Source organism: Lissotriton helveticus, chromosome 4_1, assembly GCF_964261635.1.
Source record: "Lissotriton helveticus chromosome 4_1, aLisHel1.1, whole genome shotgun sequence".
Taxonomy (NCBI): domain Eukaryota; kingdom Metazoa; phylum Chordata; class Amphibia; order Caudata; family Salamandridae; genus Lissotriton; species Lissotriton helveticus.
In genome coordinates, this window is record NC_136063.1 from 613,887,911 (window position 1) to 613,909,640 (window position 21,730).

The 21,730-nt window shown below is 45.5% G+C and overlaps 1 protein-coding gene across 1 annotated transcript in view; it reads left to right on the forward strand.

The window, feature by feature from the left end:
- TTPA (alpha tocopherol transfer protein) overlaps positions 1 to 21,730 on the forward strand; it is a 142,584-nt gene that overhangs the window by 89,014 nt on the left and 31,840 nt on the right. The window contains exon 2 of the mRNA XM_078687249.1: positions 2,536 to 2,689. Within this exon, the coding sequence (XP_078543375.1) occupies positions 2,536 to 2,689 (154 nt within the window). The remainder of the gene's footprint in view (positions 1 to 2,535; positions 2,690 to 21,730) is intronic.

Sequence of the window (21,730 nt, forward strand, 5' to 3'; positions counted from 1 at the left end):
CTTGGGTGCTAAAATCATCCGAATAAAGTATTTTGCATCCGCGGCCATGCATTCAAGTTTTTGTGTTACGAGGCCGAACTCCAAGCGAATCAAAGTGCTCCACGTGGGTGGAGGTAGATGTAGGATTCGCTTATAACCCATACATTGTCAATTCTGACCCATGTGTGCCAGGAAGCACTTGTTTTCGTTTACCACTCGCTCACCCTCCTTTCCTTCAGCTGCTTTGGACATTGCGCTTTTTCAGCCGTTTTATTTTATATGAAGTGAGCCGCGTCATCGACCTTTGACTTAAAATATGGTAGCAGCACCTCATGTGTGGCCGTTTTATATTTACAAAAAGCGCCCGCTGCAACATCGCACTTTAAATATTATGTTTTTGTTTACAGTGAAATACACTGCGCTTCAAACTTAACAAGGCGGTTGTGTGCCTTTCTTTTATGCTTAGCGGCTCGCCTGCATAAACGTTTACAAAAAATGTTTTCCCCCAACAGTACGCCATGCTGCACTTTAACTTTAATAATGGCGCTTCATCTTAAACAACTTTACCTATGGCAGCTGCTCGCCTTTCTTTAGTTGTGCACAGCTCACCTTTAAAAAAAAAAAAAATGAAATGGAAATTAAGTCATCGCAAACAAATCATTATTGCTTCCTGACGCCATCTTTGTTCTCCAGTGTCACCGGATCCATGTCGGGGATAAAAGCAGAAAGTTGTAAACAGGTTTATTTGCTTTTCCGCCATCTCTTTTAAAACTGTTCACTCTTCACAATAACTTGCAGCCAGAAATGGCATTGTTTCTGGCCGACTATCTGCGCCTATCAGCTGCATAGCACATCCCTGCAACATTTTTGTTTCCAACAGCGTGCCATGCAGCGCTTTAACTTTAATAATTTAGCTTCATCTTCAACAACTTTTAAATATGGCGAGTGCGCACCTTTCTTTGGTTGTATGCAGCTCGCGTTAAGGCATTCCTGCTTCCTGCCATCATCTTTCTTCTCCAGCGTCCCTGTAGCCAGGTCGAGGATAGAAACATCATTTGCAAAAGCAATAGCTTTAACTTTTACTAATGCGAGACTTATTGCATTGCAGATGCTTGTTTAGGTCTGAGGTAGCACCGCAGCTGTCTGTTTGACCTACTTTTATTCTTTTATTAATCCTTTAAAATGTACATATGGTGGCCTCTGGCTCTACCCAGAGTATTTCTCTCACATTTCATTCTGTTTTCAAGTGTATCTATCTGCCTCCAGTTGAAGGCTTATACTTTAATCCACTATGACCTATTTAACTTCACAGAAGAAAACCGAATCCTCACTCATTAAATACTTTGTCATGCATGCATTTTATACAGAAAGCAGTTACTTTCTTTTTTGTTTATTCCACTCCAACAGTAATAATATTTTCGAATAGTTTAGTCAGCAATTGAAATTTGCCTACTTAAGTGTCCGATATAGACGGACAAGGAAGCATTAGCAAAGCCTAGAAGTCTGGTTTTAATATGCCAACCCAGGCATGCACAAGTGATGTTTGCATGCTGATACACGCTAAAGTCAGACCCATTGTCTCTGCCAATGGTTGTTCTAGTTGGTGCTCTTCTGCTTCTCCTGTGGCATCACAGTGAGTCTTTCGTACCAGGCACAACCAAGTAATGCTTCAGGAGTTAGTCTGTGATCCTGGTGTGAGGATACCTAGGTGAGATAGTAAGCAAAATTAATTTGCTGCATTTTCTTTAACACATCCAACATGTATAATGTTTTGTTTTTTTAAAGACATGAATGAATATTTTTGGGCTCTGAGTTTTTGTTAACAGCATGATTTCTTCATAAAGCCTTAGACTGGTTGAAGTTGTACAGTCCTGATTTAAAGGCAACAAACAATCCTTAGAAGACCTGCTTTTGTGTAGGTGTGTGGTTCGGTTCTTTGTGTTGACTTACTAAACTAAACACAGTCCTAATTGGCTGTCATCAGTAGGACGATCTGTTTCCTTCCCAAATTCATATGGTAAAGGGGTAGCGCGTGCCCTGCCTACTGGTTGGGTTTTTCTGTTGTGTGTACAACCCTGCACAAGCCTGACCTCAGCATTGCAGTCACGCACCTTGAATACAACCCACAGACATCCTCCATTGTGATGGAGGTTTTAGACATTCTGGTAGAACTCTGAGCCACCTATCGCTGCAGACAGTATTCATCACTGTCAATGGACGGGTCAAAGTAAGGACCAGTTGGCTCATCATCCACCATACTGTGCTGTGGTACTTCATCAGCAAGTGTTAGTTCGACTCAGTAATACCCGTCTCCCTTCTATCTGTTCACTGCCGGACAGTAGAGGGCTGTTGAAGAATTGACCAAGAAGGCATGGTGCTTCTTTCTCTGCATGTGTATTTGGGAACATAGTTCTAAAGGCATGTTATCTGAACAGGAAACACTTTTACTCGTTTTCTAATCTAAATGTTTGGGTCATAGTATCGTAGTATGTCGCGCACATAGTTTGGTTACAGTTGTTCCACTCTACTCACATGCCACTTACATTTTCTTTTCAGCTTTTCAAAAACTATCACAAGTGGAGAGCTGAATGTCCCGAAATAACTGCAGACCTGCGTCCATCTTCTGTGCTTGGCCTTCTGCGTAGTGGTTACCACGGCGTGCTTAGAGAAAGGGACTCCCAGGGGAGCAGAGTTCTAATTTACAGGATTGGTAAGAGACCGCTTCTCCGAATTGTTCTGTCGTTGTCTTCTCTTTTTAGTAGGCATCCTCTAAAGGCTGGTGCCCTTATTAATAATGTCCTGAGGAAGGGTTTCACCCCTTTATCACCAAAATAGGAACATAACTGTACGATATATTATGAAATAAGGAGTGCGACCGTTGTAAGTAAGTACGACTTTATTAAATAAAGTTAATTAAAACTGATACAAAATTGAAGATAAAAAGGCGTGCAAATAATGCTCGTGAATGACTAAAACAATAGATTAAAGCCAGGTAAGAGCATTTGGAGAGTAAATAGTTATCATGTGTGTTGCCAGGACCGATTAAGCCCAGTGTCCACTAGTCCTTTCTTTTTACACTCTAAAAGTATTTGCCTGTTAGTTCTTTAGTCTGCCCGCTTGAAAATTCACCTGGGCTCCATTAGTCGTATGTGCTTTACCCGCTACACGGGGATGTACTAATATTTTCCTGTGGTATTATCAACATTTCCCAGCTTCTCATCTATCCGTGCTAAGAATTTTACTAGCTTACAGTTCAACTGTGGATCATCTAAATTAAAACAGAACTATCACAGCTTGCCTCTGTGTTCGGATCCCTCACTGTTTGAAGTAGCACTTGAGCAGGCACGATCTTTCTCTTGTCAAACTGGGGCAAATGCATATCAGGTGAGCCATGTCCTCAACTCAGTTGTTGCACAACCGGAAATCTGGAGACATTTGCCCCCGCAGCCATGGTGGTAAGTGCTGAATGGCTGGTAATTTTCCTAGTCAATGTTTCAGGAAATTATCCTTGATGGTCCTGGAGTACCCTGCACTGAAATAAGGTTGTGGACTGAGCGATGCGGAACGGTAAATTCTCATCCAGGCTTGTTTTCTCTGTGCGAAGGTAGCTTTACCTTCTATTAATGACATGCTCCTTATTGTCTTCCACACGAGTTTCTGCATGCCGGCGTGTGTGGTCGGGACTTCCCAGGCCTGGCTGAGACCGGTGTTTTTAAGACTCTGATGTAGCTGTTTACTTGCCACTGTTCCCTGTTGAAGCTCCTGCCAGAGTAGATGGCTTAACCTGTTTACGGCAGTGTTCTTAATCTATCCCAGCAGATTATATACGCTCCCTGCCTTGCTAGCTGTTGTTTAATATGGCCAAATTCTAGCCTGATCTGAGCAGTAGATGCATATGAAGGGATGTTAAACATAATTCTTTAGGCCCTGATTAGCGTGCTGTCCAGGGTATGTGCATCTCTTCCTCTTAGTGCTTCACTACCGTATGTAATTGTGGGCAGGGTTTTGGCTTGCGCAATCTGAAGGAGTGGAGAGAGCCTCGGATCCGTAATCTGGGATTTTATTTGCCTCAGAGTTATTGCAAGGATCGCTCCTTTCCTTTTTATCATCGCTAGCTGACTTGTGAACTGGCCGCTATTGTCAACGATTACCCATAAGTATTTATAACTTATTGTAGTTTGTATTTTGGCATACTCGTAGTGCCTGTGGTGGGGTTTTTCCCCTCATCTTTTGATGGACATTAACTTGTTTTTTTCCAGATTTAGTTCCAGAAAGTTGTCGTTAGAGAATTTTTGAAGAGATTTTAAGGGGCTATGCATACCCCCGTACGTGTGGCTAATTAGGACTACGTCATCAGCGTACAGTATGCTGGTTAGAGCCTTGCCTCCTAACCTTGGAGCGTGTGCATTACATTGGTTGACCATTTAAAGGTTAAATCGGGTTGGGGTAATCACATAGCCCTGTTTAAGCCCTTTAGTTGTTGGAATATGCCTTGGCAAGCGTGTGCCATCACCCAGTTTAACCAGGTATCAGTGTGAAGGGATATTAGTGATAGTAGTGCGCCCAGCAGTGCTTGCGGGATCTTCCAGTTTGTCAGTTTTTCCCAGAGTTTGGCTCTCTCTATGTTCTCAAAGGCAGCCTTGAAGTCTACAAAGCTCAGGTGAAGTGACTGTTTTGATGATGTTGCCTTGTCCATGAGAAATGACAGTGTTAAGATATTGGTTGAAGTCCCTGTGTTTTTAGAGAAACCGGTTTGCTTGTGTGGTATAATTTCTTGTTTTGCTGGCCATAGCTGAAGTTCTTCAAGTAAGGTTCCTGCAAAGTGTTTGACTTTGTTGTCTAGTAAAGCAACTAGACAGTAGTTTTTAGGAGGCGATTTCTCACCATTCTAGATGGGAGCAATAATGGAGCCTTTCCAAGAGGCCGGTAGTTGACCCAACTGTCTGACTTCCTGAAATAGTGGGTCCAAGGCCACTACCCAAAAGTCAGCGTCCTGCTTAAAAAGGGCTGGTGTGGGATGCTATTGGAGCTACTTCTCCTCCTGCCTTTGGTGATCTGGCGTTTGATTGTTGCAATGTTGGCGGGCTCTTCCATTTCCTTGTGTAATGTATCCATTTTAGAGTTGTCATTTAACTCGTGGCTTCTTTAACCTTTAGGACACCTATTTCAGTGCACCTCCTGGGCACGTACCGATGGTTGAAGTGAGATGTCAAAAACTCTGACCATGCCTCTTCTGTAATGTATGAGGTTAAGCCATCATGCGAAGGGCGAATTATTTTGTTTACCGTAGACCAAAAGTGTGAGCTATTGTGAGATTTGGAATTGTGTAATAGTTTCGCCCATAGCTCCTCTACCCTGGATCTTCTCTGTTCACATTTCAGCTTCTTGAGGCTTTTCCTTTGTTGTTGCTGGGATGATTTGAGGTTTAGATCTTCTGGTTTGAGCCTCAAAAGTCTCAGCGTTTTGTTTTAGAATTTTTTTATTACCTTTAATTGCTTATTTTGGGCTCCAGATAGCCCGCCAGTTCCCATAGGGCCGTTTGACAGCTGCTTTTTGTCTACTGTTGAGAAGGTACTTGATAAACTTAGTTGTTCCCAATTGACAATTGGACATTTTGTATAAGCATTTGGGTTCTTTAGTAATTCTTTTGTGACCTCCCCAGTGTTTAGTATGGAAGATTTGATTCTTTTGAGACTGATTGTATGGTTGGACAAGGGACCTCCTAGCAGGGGCTCGAATGTAGGTGGAGTTGCCAGGAGAATGATTTCCTGTGCTCCCTGTCCGTCTGGTCACATATCCGAAAAGTGACCACACTGTGGAAGAATGAAAGGGAAATCCGAGTATAGTCCAGAGTTGAGGATGCCTTTTTAGGTCTCGGCTAGTAACGCGTAAAGCGCGTTCTCGCCAGAGAACAATAGTCGGCGTTTCAGCAGAAAAACGCGACGAAGGGGAGACAAGAGCTGGCCGCGCGCCCAGCATTCCCTATGGTGGCGTCTGATTCCGACGCGCGCCTTCGGATCGAGTCGCGCGCGTTAGCTTCTACCGTAGGCAGCTCACGTGACGTCGCGCGGGCCAATCCGAAGGCGCATGTCGGAATCGGCTCTCGCAGTCCCGCCCCTTCTCGCCGGACATGTATCTATAGCTCCGAGATCTTGCGCAGGCGTCTGGGCGCTTTACGCACAGATTACGAGTTATGCTTGAGTCGCTCAGTCTATGCTTGCTCTCTCTCACCTTGCACTGCAGCTCCTCGCCCGCGTGCAGCTCCACCGCCCGGCAGACGCTCTCCCGCCCGTCCGGTTGCAGCAGCACAGTGGGCTGGGCGGGGACGAGCCCAGGTAGTCGCTGCTGTCCGGCGAGGGGCACTCGGCGAGCTGGGGGCACTTGGCGGCGGGCTCGTCGCTCTCCAGCCTCTTGAGGCAGCGGGCACGGAGGTAGAGGCCCCGCTGCCTCCGCCGCGGGTGCTGGAGGGTCACAGACATCGAAGTGGAGGTCTTCCAGCCGCAGGGGAGGCGGGGGCTGTTGGGACTCGGTGGGCATTTACTGACCGGATTCAAGGCGCTGCTTCCTTCCACAAAGCAATGCCCAGGAATCACTTTTCCTAAAAGCAGGATCTGGAGAAAGCAAAGTCCTGCTCCCACAGGCCGAGCCAGCCACTCTCCGCCGCAGGGTGAGGAGTCCTGTCCCACAGGCAGAGGCCAGGAGTGTGGGAATCCCTCTCCTTCACAGGCAGAGCTGAGGTCACTTGCAGTGCCAGGCTCCAGGGGGCATGGGCATTCCTCCCACCACAGCCAGAGCCCTCCTACTGCCGGCGTCAGGTGCAGGCACCAGCCCCCTCTGCACAGGAGCCGTGCTCTACTTCAAAGATTAGAGATACTAGTCTTATTGAACGTGTATCCAAGACAGATGTTTGCTTTGCAACTTGTCCAGATCCTGGTTTCAATTTATAAATCCTCTAAATGCTTTTTTACTGCTCCTTGCGCGGCCAGTTCCAGGTGTTGTGCTGCTCTGGTGATGCACTCCTTTACTGCGGTGAAGACTGCCCGAGAGTGCTGGCAGCGGCGAGAGTGCACGGAGTGCAGCGAGAGCGAGCGCCGGCGTGTGTGCAGTGGAGGCTGGATCCCTTCGCTCTGCCCGTCATAGGCTTCCACACCAGCCCTCACTGGGGATTACACAGTGCTGGCTCAGCCCTCCTGTGACTCACACTAAACTCCTCTTATAACATCCACCGTGCTTTTCACAACACTCAAAGCCAAGGATTGTAGTTCATATCCACTAACAGCCTTGCCACCCCACAAAATAAGCCCCATGTAATCTTCAAGGCCAGAGTTTATACACCAGGCCACAAGCAAACTCTCCTGTACCACCCTCCAAGCCAAAGCTCCTAAAGCATCCATGCTGTCAGGGAACCTACGCCATCACAAGGCCCAGCAATTCCAGACTGTCCCAAAGACATTGCTTTTACACCATCCCAAGAGGCAGCACCCCAGACTGTCCCAAAGCCTGCGCTCTCACACTATCACAAGAGCCAGCATCCCAGACCATCCCAAAGCCTGTGCTGTCACACCATCACAAACCATGTGCTCTCACACCATCACAAAACGTGTGGTCTTACACCATCCCAAAGCCTGCGCTCTCACACCATCACAAAACCTGTGCTCTCACACCATCACAAGAGCCAGCAATTCCAGACTGTCCCAAAGCCTGCGCTCTCACACTATCACAAGAGCCAGCATCCCAGACCATCCCAAAGCCTGTGCTCTCACACCATCACAAAACATGTGCTCTCACACCATCACAAAACGTGTGCTCTCACACCATCCCAAAGCCTGCGCTCTTCCACCATCACAAAACCTGTGCTCTCACACCATCACAAGAGCCAGCAATCCCAGACTGTCCCAAAGCCTGCGCTCTCACACCATCACAAGAGCCACCAAACGCCTGCACACTCACACAATCCCAAAGCCTGCGCTCTCGCACCATGACAAATCCTGCACTCTCACACCATCACAAAAGCCAGCAAGCCCAGACCGCTCCAAAGCCTGTGCTCTCACACCATCACAAGAGCCAGCAATGCCAGACTGTCCCAAAGCCTGCGCTCTCACACCATCCCAAAACCTGCACTCTCACACCATCACATAACATGCGCTCTCACACATCACAAAATGCATATAAGTACAACAGTAACTTACGATATTATTATAGTATAATATTATTGCCAACATTGCTTAATATTTTGCAACAGCTATCTTGCAAATCATCTTTATACACCAATACACACTTTGCTAAAAATTTAAAGCAACACATTGACATATACAATGCCAATAACTCAAACTTTAATGCTGCAAGACCTATTGCATTGCAAATGCTTGTTAGATTAGAAGGAAGCAGCTGGTGGCGAATCATCAAAGAATCTGCCATTGAGGGCCCTGAAGGTAATATGCTCTAGGTCTTCCAGCAGGCGTTTGGCTGTCATGCTCACTCTACATTGAGGTTTGTAGTTTTGTTCCGGGATGCTTCATGCCATGGACTGGGCCAGAGTCTCTCTCCGTCCTCTGAGGAGCCTAAGATGAAGGTTAAAATCGCCTGAAAGCACCAGGTTAGGGGTCTCATGTTTTGTAATGTGTGTCAATATACAGTCCACCAGCACAGTTTCCCTTTAGTGTTGAGGTTGATCTTGATCACATTAACATTTGATATGGAAGTGGGGGGTCTTTTATTGCCTTTGAGATAGTTATTGATACATAAGTTGCCAACCTTCCTGATAGGTTGCCTTTTTGTGAGATCCTGATTGCTGGCGCATGAAAACAGATGTAGCCCTGCATTAGAAGTGGTTCAGTTGTCCATGTTTCTTGGAGTAGAATTATATCATGAGTTCTGAGGTATTGGTTGAAGTCTGGTTCTGCAATTTTACCTTTTAGAACGTTTAAATTCCATGAGCAAAGACTGATGGTTGCGTTGCTCTTTCTAGTTCTCCCTAGGTCTTGCTTGATTTGTCATTGGGGAGCCCCCAGTCCAGTAAAAGGTTCTAGTGATTAGCTCTAGTACTCGACGAATGGGTGATTGTCAAAGAAAACTGCTGTCAGTGGCTATAGCAATTGCTTCTTACAGGGTTCCTCATAGGAGCTTTGTCCCTGGCACCCTTGACTATTGAAGTTGTTTTCTGTTTGGGGCCACTATTGTTCCCTATGTTAGAAAGGAGAGGAGATGGATATTCTGTGCTCTGATAGCCAGATATAGTTCTGCCTCATGCCTTTAAGGTGGCTTGTTATTCTTACTTCCCTTAAGGATTGTATGGTTGATATTAGTTGCAGAATGTTTCTTCTGTTCAGTGTCCCAAGGCCCTTGGGACTTTATTTTGGTTTCAGAGGCGTGATACAGTTGTTAGTTGGAGAGCTGATGAAGTTTGCCCTTGGGCGGTCTTGTCCCCGCAGTGGTCCTCCAGGGGTGTGGCACTTTCTTCTCTCCTCGCCGAAGTTTGATTGGGCTGTCAATTCCAGGTGAGGGCTGCTGAAGAAAGGCCCTGTATCCGCTGGCTTGTGATGGCGGAGAGAGATCCTGATTCTTCTGTACTTGGGGCTCTCCTCATTGTGGAAGTTTGCTGGGTAGTTACTGGCGCACAGTTGACCATAGTGTCTGTGTCACCGTTCGTAGAAATTACTTGCTGCCCTGGTTTTCAATTGTTGCGATTTCTTTCGAGGCTTCTGGATATATAGGCCTGCCATGTAGTATGGACTTGGCCGTTCTGCTGGTGGAGGTGTGTGAGGTTATTAGCGGTGTGTCTTCCGGTCCAGTTTAGAGAATTGAGACCTCTTGGTGGGTAATGTCTGTGGTTGAGCTATTTACTTCAATGTTGACTATGCTTTGTGTGGTGGCCTCTATTGACCATCCATTGCCATAGCTCGCCCCCTGATTCGGGCTTGGACGACTGCTATTTGTGTTGTGAATTTGCGTTTGGGCATTTCCAGGCATGTGGCTTTTCCTTGGGCAAAAGAGGGGGTATATGGTTGGCTGTTTTAGATCCGGGGCCAGATGTACGAAGAATTTTAGCATGCGCAGACGGGTTAGGGACCCGTTTGCGAAGGCCAAAATTGGAATGGCCATGTACCAACTCAATTTTACGAGTCGCAAATTAATTGCAACTCGCAAAAAAGTGTTAAGTCTCGCTATATGGAAGGGGCGTTCCCTTCAAAATAGCGACTCTCTAACCCATGTATGAATGTTTTACGATCGCAATTGCGGTTGCAAAACACTCGCAAATTGCCACCCTCTTCAAGAGGGTGGTAATGCAGTCGCAATTTGGAAGTGGTCTGTCTCTAAAAATATTTTTTACGGTCAGGAAGTTGTCCCAGGGACCACTACCTGCCCTTAAAAAAATGAAACGAAGAAGTTTCATTTTTTTTTTTTTTTAAATGCATCCCGTTTTCCTTTAAGAAAAACGGGCTGCATTTAAAAAAAAACAACAAAAAAAAACGCTTTATTTAAAAGCAGTCCCAGACATTGTGGTTTGGTGAACCCACTTCTTATGTCGTCTATGTTTGAATTTTTTACATCTTTTCTTGCAGGGGTTTGTGTTTTGAGGACTTCAGCATCACTGGTCAGTGAGTTGTTATGAGATTTCCATTCTTTTTTCAAGTCCTAAACGAGGTCAGTCAGCACCACTGGAAGGGAGGATAGATTCTTGACAATTGGCTCACAGCCGCAGATCAGACTTTTATCTCGTTGAGCTCAAGTTATTAGATTGTTAAGATCCCCAAGTTTTTTGCTTATGCTGCCCACATATTGCGGTAGGGTGTTCAGAAGTGACAATTCTTTGTCCATCTTTTCTGATTGTTGCAGGAGAGCTTCCACTGATCGTTGTATGTTGCTTAGCAGGGAGATGAACACACTTTCCCTTTGCGGCGGAGCTGTGTTGTTCATGTTGTTTGGATGCTTTCCCTTACAGGCTTTGCTGTCTCTGCCGGAGTTAATTGAGGGTGGTCTGAGCAGGGGCCTTTTTGGGAGATCCTGCTAGTAAGAGGCCACCATGCCCGCCCATTCCTGGGTGCCAAGATAGGAGAGGACTTCTTGATCGTCCTCTTGCTTCTCTTTAGGGCCGGCCTCTATTCAGTGCTTATGGTCGGCTGCTTGAGGTGATGTTTCCAACTGGCGATCTGGAAAATGGAGAGGGGCCTTCAATGGACCTGGGGGGCAGGGTGTGAATTGAATTTTCTTGAGCCAAAACTTCCACCTCTGGCTTCTTGATGTTGCCGACCACAGGTACCACGCAGAGCCTTTCAGGGTTATGGGGGAGAAGCTCTAGTTGTTGGGAAGATTTACGCGACTGTCCATCTCTTGACGAGCGACTGTGTACTCGGTGGACGACCGGTCCTAAAAGTGCAAGTGCATTTCTGCTGGGGTTTGCCTTGGAGCCCATCTGCTCCTTGGCTCTTCTGGGCTCACCCCTGAGATGGGGGGGTCCTTGCATCCCGATCCTGGTCAATGGCGGTGGTCCGCTCCGCTGGAGCTGCCGGTTACACTGCTGTTAAATTTTGGGGAGAGTGCTCCTCTGGTGCTGTTTGCCTGGCTTGACATGCTGCAGGCTGTGAGGACCATGATCTAATGGGTTCTTGAAGACCTTGTATCCCACTGCTGGAGGAGAAGATAGAAGAAATTAATTTTTTAAAATAGATTTTTGGCTGGGAAAGGGTCCGGCGTGTCCCATGCTAGGCCTCATGTCTCGTAAATAGTAAGTTCTGTGTGCCTGGGTCGAGTGAGATTAGTGGTGTTTGCGGCTGAACTTCCTCGCCTGAGTTCTCTCATGCCTTCTTCTTGCCTTTCACCCCTCTGGGATGTGGGGGAAGAGACCCTCTTGTCTTCCCTCACCTCATGTCCAAGTCACGTGGTTCGCCTGGTTTCCTTGGCCGAGCCTTGCGCTGCCTCGGCTGCGTTGTGACCTTGACTTGAGGTTGCAATCCTTTTGATGGCTCTTTCCTCAGTGCCAAACGGAACACCGCCAGGGCCACTGGCATTTTCTGGACTCTAATTCTCACTTTTTGGCATCGGGAGTGTTCTGAGTGAGGAGGCGGAGTGCTCTGGTGGGGGTTCCTGGGTGGGCTGAGATAGGGGGGGGTGACAGCGCCTCAGACCAGCTAGGGTGCCTCTGTTTCAGTAAACCCTCACCACCACCCTGCTCAACCCGCCGCGCCCTGTCCCGATCACTGTCATTATCTCTGCTGGAGGGAAGCCCCCCCAGAGCCTCAATGCTGTTGTGGGGGGGAGGCAGGAGAGGGGCATCGTTTGAGGGCTGGGCAAAAAGGTCAGTTACGGGTGACCAGTGAGGTGACTGGCTTGGTTTTGGTAGCTAGCTTCCTGGTCAGAAAGCAGGATGGGGTCACCGCGAGGGAGCAAGCCGCTCCAGCCTACCACCAGTCGCTTCTTACCCCCTCCCCCCCGTAACCTCCACAGCTCCACAGTAACTAGTAGCTTGATTGCTGCTGGTTACTGTGGCCTTTCGTTGGCAGACTGGAGGCGGTTCATCTGCTGGTGTCGGAGGAGGCAGGATCGTGTATGGACCGTGTATGCGGGGCAAGGACTGGTGCTGAGCAGCCTTGAACCAGACGCCTTACACCTGATGCCTGACACGCTGCTCCCGTCCTGTTAACCTGCTGTGGCTGTCACTCAAGAGCCCCACTGGTGTCCTTCCTCCGGACCCCAGGTATCAAGCTCCTGGAACAGAGTCCCCTAGCCCTCTAGTCGCAGTGGGGAGGGTGGAAATGCAGCTCATGATCTCAGGTTCAAATCCCGGCTGGTCCACTCAGTCATTCATCCTTCTCAGGTCAATAAAATGAGAACCATTCAATTGGGTACCAATAAACATCTGTTATTCAGTGCCAAGATGCCCTTCTGTGTGAACATGCGCTTTACAAATGCATTTTATGCTATATTTACCTTTAAAGCACTGGCTGTACATAACCAGATTTAACATACTCAATTTACTATTCTGAAAAGGAAGGAATCCGAGCTGACCTTGCCAATATGTGAACTCGTAACTAGCAGGACATAGACGGCTGCAGCGAATGTTGAACTCGCCAAGCTGTCTTTCTGCCACTTGCCACAAAATACATTTTTAACTGTTAAAAATTCAGATTAAGGGTTGCCATTCCCCCCCCCCCCCCCCAAGTGTTATTGTTTATTGATGAGTAAAGATAACCTAATTTCGTGAACATTATTTCCCTGCACAAACGTTTTTGGCAGTTTAGCTCACTCAAGCCTCCATTCAGAAGGGCCAAATAAAAAAATTAAATAAAATAAGCAAAAGGCTATTTCATTATGAATAGGTCTGAAATGGTGTAGCGCTTTGTAGTTTGCAAAGTCCTTCTATGTGAATATGAACCTCGCAGAAAGGCATCGTAAATTTCATAGGATGATGCCTCATATGAAAGAGTGGATCCAGATATTGGAAGGTGTGACCTGGACTGATTAAAGGGAACAGATCAATTCACCATCTATTTTCCACTAAACAGATCAATATTCTGCACATTCATTAAATTCACACATGTAGTTCGCAGGAAACATAGTCTAGGCAATGCTTAAAACCTAAATACATCAAATCAAAGTCAGAAATGAAAGAATAGTGAAATGTTAGCAAAATCACGAGTTTCAGAGCTGAACCTAAATAGACTCCAAGTATGCACTTGCGTCTTCGTTTGTCAAACTTAATTTTGGAAGACCCTCAGTCCCCCTACTGCTACTCTACTCGTCATATGGAAGGAATACCATAAATCACTGCAAACCATTGACTGATGTGAACTCCCCTAATGACATTAGTTTTTAACCAACTCTTGTAAGCCAACTTAGTTGTACCACTGTGTATATTTCTGCTTTGGGCACTGACTCCTTCCAGGTGCTGCTAATCATTTCCATGTATTGAAAGCATTCCTTCATCTCCTGCAGTTAGGCAATCTCTATTCAGCATGCACTGTGCAGGGCAATGACTGGTGGTATGATTAAATTAGCAAGGTGTAATGACTTGTTGGCTGGGTCAGAGGCATGACAATGTAACATTATATAATTATTGAAAAGTACTGGGTAAGTGAGGAAAGCAGGCAGCCATTGCTGCAGTTAACTCGATTTGTGGAATAGGGCTGTTTTACAGACTTGGTGTATTCTATAAAACTTTATAAATAAATAAATCCTAAATAACTCTCCAGCCTGCGAAAACTGAAAGGAGCACGAATACACTGTTATAAAATGAAGGGAACACCCAGAATTAATTTTTAGGTTTTGCCTAGCCAATGCGTACGAAGTACGCATGCGCTAGCAAAATCTTATGTTTTTCTCTGTGGGGTCGGGTATCCGCCCCCTCCTCCCATTGGCTAGCTCCATAAATGGAGGCTAGCCATTGGGAGAAGGCTCTGTCCGTCAATCCCGGACCAGATTCGGGGGCGTTCCCGAGATTTTTTCCATGGGCGTGGTTATCTTGTGTCTGTCCGTCAATGCGGACCAGATTGAGAGGCGTTCCTGTGTTTTCTTCCGTGGGCTCATGTAAAGCGCTCTAACCCCTTCGGGTCTCGTTAGCGCTATATACAACTTTTTTTAAAAAAACATTAATGTGTCTGGGCAGGGAGCCGCCGGCGCTAGGACCCAGCAGAGTCCGCCCGCCAGGGTTGCGCTGCTGTGTTGACAGCAGGCTCGATCACGGAGTATGGAGTCTTGACATCAGTTGAAGTTTAGAAACTTTAGTTTCCAAATCTGCCTTTACTCCTGCATATATTTGTTCAGTGCTATTTTTGTGCATTTAAAATGAGCCGTCTCTAGTGTGCGGAGAAAACCCTGCTGCGTCCACCTCAATGGACCGCCTGACCTGTGCTTCGTCGCCTGGGGTCACAAGTGGATAAGGTTTCCAGATGACTCGATGACACAAACAATGCAGTGCTGTGGTTCTGGTCTTTTGTTTTTAATTTTACATATGTGTGTTTTCTGATGTTAGTTACATTACATCAAGCTCGATCCGGCAGGACCACAACTCCCAAAATGCATTAGCATGTAGCGTTGCAAACTTTATTATGGAATCGCCTGGTAATCTTACATGTCGAGGGCAGGCGTTAGAAGCTCAATGGCTGATTGTTGCATTTGAAACAGTTTTACTTGCCTCTACTCACAGGGTAGCCCAGTTCCTGAGCACGCCACGCGCCCGGGTATATTCTTCCCACACGCTGCATCCACCCGTTTCTGGATCCCCGCTGCTTGTTCTGGGGTCTCTGCGCCCACTCTGCTTGTGTGTGCCGGTGCTCAAGCTCTTATATCTCACCCCCATAGTGCGCCTCCCCTCTCTCCGCCCCTTCCCTCTCCCTCCTCTGTCTCTGTTCCTTCCACCTCCCCTTTGTTTGTCCTATCTTTGGCTTTTAGTACTTCATACACTTCGGTCCCTATCGGACTGACTGGTGATCACCCTTAGAGCCCAGCAGGGCTGTGTCAGCCTCTCATCCTTCCTTGTAAAGTGGATATTAGTAGCTGCTATGACGAGGTATTGGGTGTGATATCATCTTACATCGAGTTTGATGTGATGCTTGTTTAACACACTTAACAATTGTGTTGTCTTCGTGCTCTGGTATTAGCTTGTCTGCGGTTGTGTGTTCGCCCACGTGGCAGAGATATTGTGGGCTCTCACGCAGTGAGCAAATGTGCTGTAAGTGTAATGTTTCCCTCTGGGTGGGATCCAGGCGTGGAGGGGGATGGATCCGGGGGGTGCAGTTGTCAGGGGTTGTTTTAGGTCGCAGCTCCTGCAGACATCTTGGGGAGTGTCAAAGTGGCCCTGGGAGTGCATGCGTCGTGGCTCGCTCATCACATTTGCTGCAGATCAAAGGTCAAGTGCTGTCTTCCAAGGTGGGTTTGTAAAGCTGCCGCGTGGAAGGAGCACATATACAACCAGAAACAGCAGAGCAGGGGCACTTTCACACTTCTGGGAAAGTGCCATTGTGATGTAACGCTAACAAAATCTGTGTAAACAACTCCCTTCATCTTGGGCCAAACCAATGTAAATTGTTCATTCTCACACCTCCGTGAAAAGCATAGTTTGTAACCAGTCATCCTGCCCAGGGTGTGCTAAATCCAGACCGTGGCTGGCACGGTCACTATGCAGCCCTTTGGCCGACGCCATCTCCCAGACTTTGCTGCATAGCTTCTGATATCTGCTCTCGCCCATTAATGCCTGCTTGTGTCTCCGTTTTCGTGCCGTGACTCTGTTGCTTGCTTGTGCCCCTGTTGCCTGCTTGTGCCTCCGTTTTCGTGCCTGTGAGACTGTGAGTGCAGACTGTGAGTGCAGGCTGACTGTGAGTGCAGGCTGACTGTGAGTGCAGGCTGACTGTGAGTGCAGGCTGACTGTGAGTGCAGGCTGACTGTGAGTGCAGGCTGACTGTGCGTACCTGTGTATGTGTGCAGCTATGTGTACAAGAGCTAAGTGATGCTGTGTATGTGTGTGTGATGCTATATGTGTATTATGCTATGTGTATGTGTGTGTCTTTAGCTGTGTATGTGTGCAGATATGTGTCCAGGAGCTGAGTGATGCTGTCTGTGTGTAATGCTATGTGTGTGTGATGCTATGTATGTATAATACTGTGTGTGTGTGTGTTTGTGTAACTGTGTCTGTCTGTATAACTGTGCATGTCTGTAGCTGTGTGTGTATGTATCTGTGTATACAAAGCCTGTCAATGTGTGTAGAGGAGGAGCTCTGTGTGTGTGTATAGCTCTGTGTACATATACCTATGTGTGTATAAGTGCAAATGCAATAGGTCTCACATTTCGTAACCATAAAGCTATTTACTAGTAAACGACAAAGCCATTTGTTTATCTGTTTTACAAAAAAAAACATAGGTGAAAATTTTGACATTTACAATACCAATAGCTCTAACTTTATCAAAGGCAAAACCATTGCATTGTAAATGCTTGTTCTTTAGTAGTTGTGGATAAATGTGTAGTAACGCATCTTTAGTTCATTCGAAACCGTATACGCGTAAAACATGACAGTTTTCATTTTTTTTCATGAAAAGCACAACATAAATCTGCATAATCATCTTTGTTGGAAAACAACCTATAAAGTTTATTCAATTTCATAAATGTCTTTGACGTCCGTTCAGTGTATAATTTGTTATTCTTGTGTCCCAGCTTTTGCTTCATGTCTACGGAGTTTCTTTTTTAATTTTAAACTCTCCAGGAATCGAACTACACTACTTAACAGTTCAGTTTAATCATCTAACAAACTAAAGACTCGATCATCTGCGTAGTATTTCGAGGTCATTCGTAAACTGTATTAAGCACATGTTTCAGGGTCTAAGCATAACCTCACAATTTGCAGAGACATTGGGCAAGAACTAAACAAACCTAAATCCTTTACAATCTGATAGCATAACAGTCTGCCTAAAACACGTGTCCAAAACAAATAGTTGGATTTTGATCTTAATTTAACCAGACTCCGATGGCTGCTTCACCACTGTCTTAATAAATGCGTCATCAGCAGCTTCTGCCATCCCCTTTTTAGGTCTGGCCTAGGAAGTGCTTGCGCTGTCTCTGCAAGATAAGCTATATTCAGGATTTGGGCTTTAAAAGCTCCGCCCATTTTCAGGGACTGCCCCTGTTACATGTGTTGTTACTCAGAGCTTGTGAGCACTATTTCTTTCTTTAGGATAGAGCACTGGAGACCAGTGCTCATGGTTTACAGAGCTATGTTTTGGCTGCAGCTGCCTCCTCCTCCCGTCTACTTTTGAAATGCACTGCCTGGAGTCACGGTCCCTGCCTTCCTATGGCTCTGCTTACCAAGGACCACAGACAGGCTTTAGTGTGAATGTAAATCTGAAGCATTTTGAATAAAATTCAGTAATCTGCAAACAGCCATTAAACTGAATTTGTGACATGCTATTTTTGTTGCATTAATGTGTGGGATTAGGAAATAGGCGATAGGAGGAGGAGCTCCTTTCTTATATTGTACTTATGTGGGAAAGCTGAATCCCTGTATACTGGGATGCAGATTTGCATATGAAGCTAGTATAGGTAACTTTGTATGATAGGAGGCTGAAATAGTTGCTCCTTTATGTCCGATCTTTACAATGACATGTCGTTGTCTTCCCCCCCCCCCCCCCCCCCATTCCAGATGCGATGCCGGTCACTTTGTTCCTAGATTTCAATATGGCTGGAGTCTTTTCTGCGGCCTATCAAGAGACCTTTAGTCAGCCGCTGCTCTGCCTGGCAACACAATATGGCCTTCGTACCCTATGCCCAGGGAAATGTGTTCAAACAAATCTCGTGGAAATTAGTACAAGAGATTTCCAAGTTGGTGTCCAGATTCCTGCTGATCTTCTGGTTGTTTTTTGAAGATTTTTATACAGAGCGACCCTGACCAAAGGGCACTAGAACACATTGCATAAGAACTAGATGTTTTCGATGAGATCAAGACATTACACCTTTTTTAAGGCAGGGGGATACGTGATTTGCCCAGAATCAAAGGATTTTGAGGCAAGGCCAGATTCAAACCTCCATCCCCGGTTCCTGCTCCGGCAGCTCTAGCCGTTAGGCCATATCTCCCCAATGACATCTCTCACAACGCAGTGAAAAACAGCAATGACTTGCACAATCAATTGTATGGAGCAGATTTCATAAGACAAATTTATGAATGAAGAGCTGAGCATGAGTTAATCCAGGCCCAGATGGTGAATATTTATTGAGTTATTAATTCATTACTTCCCACCCAGTACCCCTATAAACCTAGGAGCCCGAACCTCAAACACAACTTAAAAAGTAACTATTCCATAACTTGCATAGTTAAAATAAATTAAATAACTAACCTTTAATAATTGTTAATTATTTCTTAACTCCCCACCCTATATCCTTACAAAACTAATAGCCCATAAATAATATATAATGAAAATATGTCAATATGACATAAATTACATAATTAAAAGCAGTCCTATAATTAAATTGAATGTATTAAATAATTCCTAATTAACTTCCCACCCTATCTCCCTACAAACCCCACCAACTCGGTACAATACTCTAAAGCACTATCTATCAAAAATTAAATAAATTCGAAATTATTTAAAATTACAATCTGTATTTTAAAAACAAATAACATTTATATAAATAAGAGTAATACATACAATTCATATATCAACAACAGTAAAATATTTAGAAAATGATATTTTTAACCACTATATTAGAGAAAACATTATTAAAACATCGATATTGTTGAACACAATATTACTTCAAAAAAACGATATTCTTGTCAGCAATATTTGTGCATCACCATATTTGTATGCCACAATATTTAATTTCCGATGTTTCTATCTCTCTATATTTTTCACTCAATAGTTTGTCCACCTGCTGATTAGTCTTCCTGTAGCACTACCATTTGGTAGATGGTATAGGTGAAGGGTGGGACTTCATTCTCTGTTCAATGTGAAAGTGGCCCAGTCTTTTGTCTTTCTTCTGATTACCTGTCTGCTTGGTCTCTATAAAAGCGAGACCCACAAACCCACTTTTTTCAGTCCCAAGTTTCTTTATGACTTAGGAAAGGAGTGCTCCACAGAGTAGTCTGGACTGCTGTGCAACCATAGCTCGTGTCTTCTTGATAGCTAGCTTTCCAGATGTGGAGTAACATCATCAAAATCCATTCCTTGCTGCAATAGCTGATTACCTGCTCTGATGTGCCTAGAAGTGGAACACAACAACTGCGGGAGAGCAGCCTCTGTGCCCTGGTGTCGGCAATCCACAGACTCTCTTATGCAGTTCCTCGTAGGAATCGTGAAGAATGTGGCATGACCTTAGCTGCTGTAAACGAGCTCTGAAGATTGGCAGTGTACTGAGGTGCTGCACTTGAATTGGGAATCCGCAGCACGGCCCCAATCATTGCTTCTGTCCGCGTTGCACCCTGATGTCCAGTGCCACCAAGACCATGGCATTCCTGAAGCTGTTGCCCCAGTGTCATACCTGAGAGGCCTCTGCCAGGTCTCCACCTCTTCTCGAGTTTGGCCAAGCTAGGCCACACCAACCTGGACATGAACAGTTCGAACAGGCTACAATAAGCACCAACCTGACCAGTTAGGGAAGGAACAGCTCTCTCCTAAGCAGCCCTCTCTGACCGCAGTGGCATTGCCTGATGCAATCCCTGAAATGGCCAGGGAAGACTGATGACTCAATCTCATCCCAAACGTGGGTGAGGGAGCAAGACCCAGAGGAGCAGGGCTTCCTCAAAAGAAGCTCCTGCCCCCATCATGGACTATGAGGTCTGTAAGATTCAAGTGCAGCAGGGGTTGCACTTTTGGCCCAGTTTGTAGACCTATAGTAGGACCAGAAGAAAATGACCTGCGCCCCCATGGTTAAGGCCCAGTAGCCCATTCTTGCCTGATGCACCCCCACATTGGGTCTTAAAGTGCAGCTTTGACTAGAGATGCTGAGAACTTCAGGAAAGAGCTCATTTTATTTTGAGTATCAACCGAAGCAACTATAACAATGGAAAGTATGGATTCCTGTCCAAGTGATGACTGGAGATATTGGAGCTTTTGAAAATAGAAATGTTTCTGGCCAGTTCAGATTGTGTCTAGAACCTCTCAATTGCGACAGTACTTTATGCCAATGATCTCAGGCAAATAAGACCTATGACCCTAAGGGGTGAAATTGAAATTATCCTTATACTTTCACAAGGTTAAAAATAGCAGACCCTGCTGTTTATACAATACTGCTTCTTAGTGATAGAATACACACATTGCAGCAAATTACATGAGCAACCATAACCTCAATCATGCTGTCCGATAAGGACATTGTGCCAGCAGGCCACATACCCCAGTCAATGAAATTTAAATTGGCAAAATATGATGCTACAACTATTGTCTCTTGTTATAAAAAAAAAACGGTTTCCTAGGAGTAAGGATGTGATACCTATTGCAGTTATTTCCACTGTGGACCATCAAGCAGTGCATATACGAGCATTATTTATGGAGGACTCTATATTTTAAGGATGAAGGTACAAGTGGAAGGAAAAAATGCTGTCTGAGCACTTTTTTACGCTTCTCCAAAATGCTGGAGGAAAGGAAATGGAGCGAAAAGGAAGGTCCACGAACGAGGAAAAGTAGGCATAAGGGTATGGGAGTGAGGAAGGAGTCTTGTCAAAGTGACATGTCACAGTGCTCTGATATCTCACTAGCTGACCGTGATAGTGTAATATGGGTCACCAGCTTCGGATGTCTGCCATGCTTCAGAGCAGGTTGGGAGCGGAAGAGTCGAGCAAGAGAGCCAGAAAGCGAATGAGGATAGGTAGAGAGAGGGTAGGAGGAATCAAACCTGGCAGAGTGAGAAGTGCATTTGCCTGCTGGCATCTTGAGCGGACTATGACACGTATGGGAATATTGGTTTCTTTTTTTCCATTTGATATAAAATGTCTAGCCTAAAAGCTACACGACCAAACAATAGTCTGACCTTTTGTTTTGAATTGTTCACATTTAAGCTAGCATTATATGCTGATGATCTCTACTTCTATACCTCATATCTCAATGCACCAACATCAACATTTCACTGTAAGATAACCAGATCTAAAAACATGAGTTCATCAAACCTGGAAGGTAATTTATTCTGTTCAGGCGAGTTCCTCGCTGAATGCGTTTTCCCATGCAGAGATCAACATAATACTTCATATGCTCTGAAAGTGAGAGCTGACCGAAGTCAGTGTTCACTGTGTCTTGGTAGGGTTAATATAAATAGGCAAAATATTTTTAGAAAAGTAGAAAGA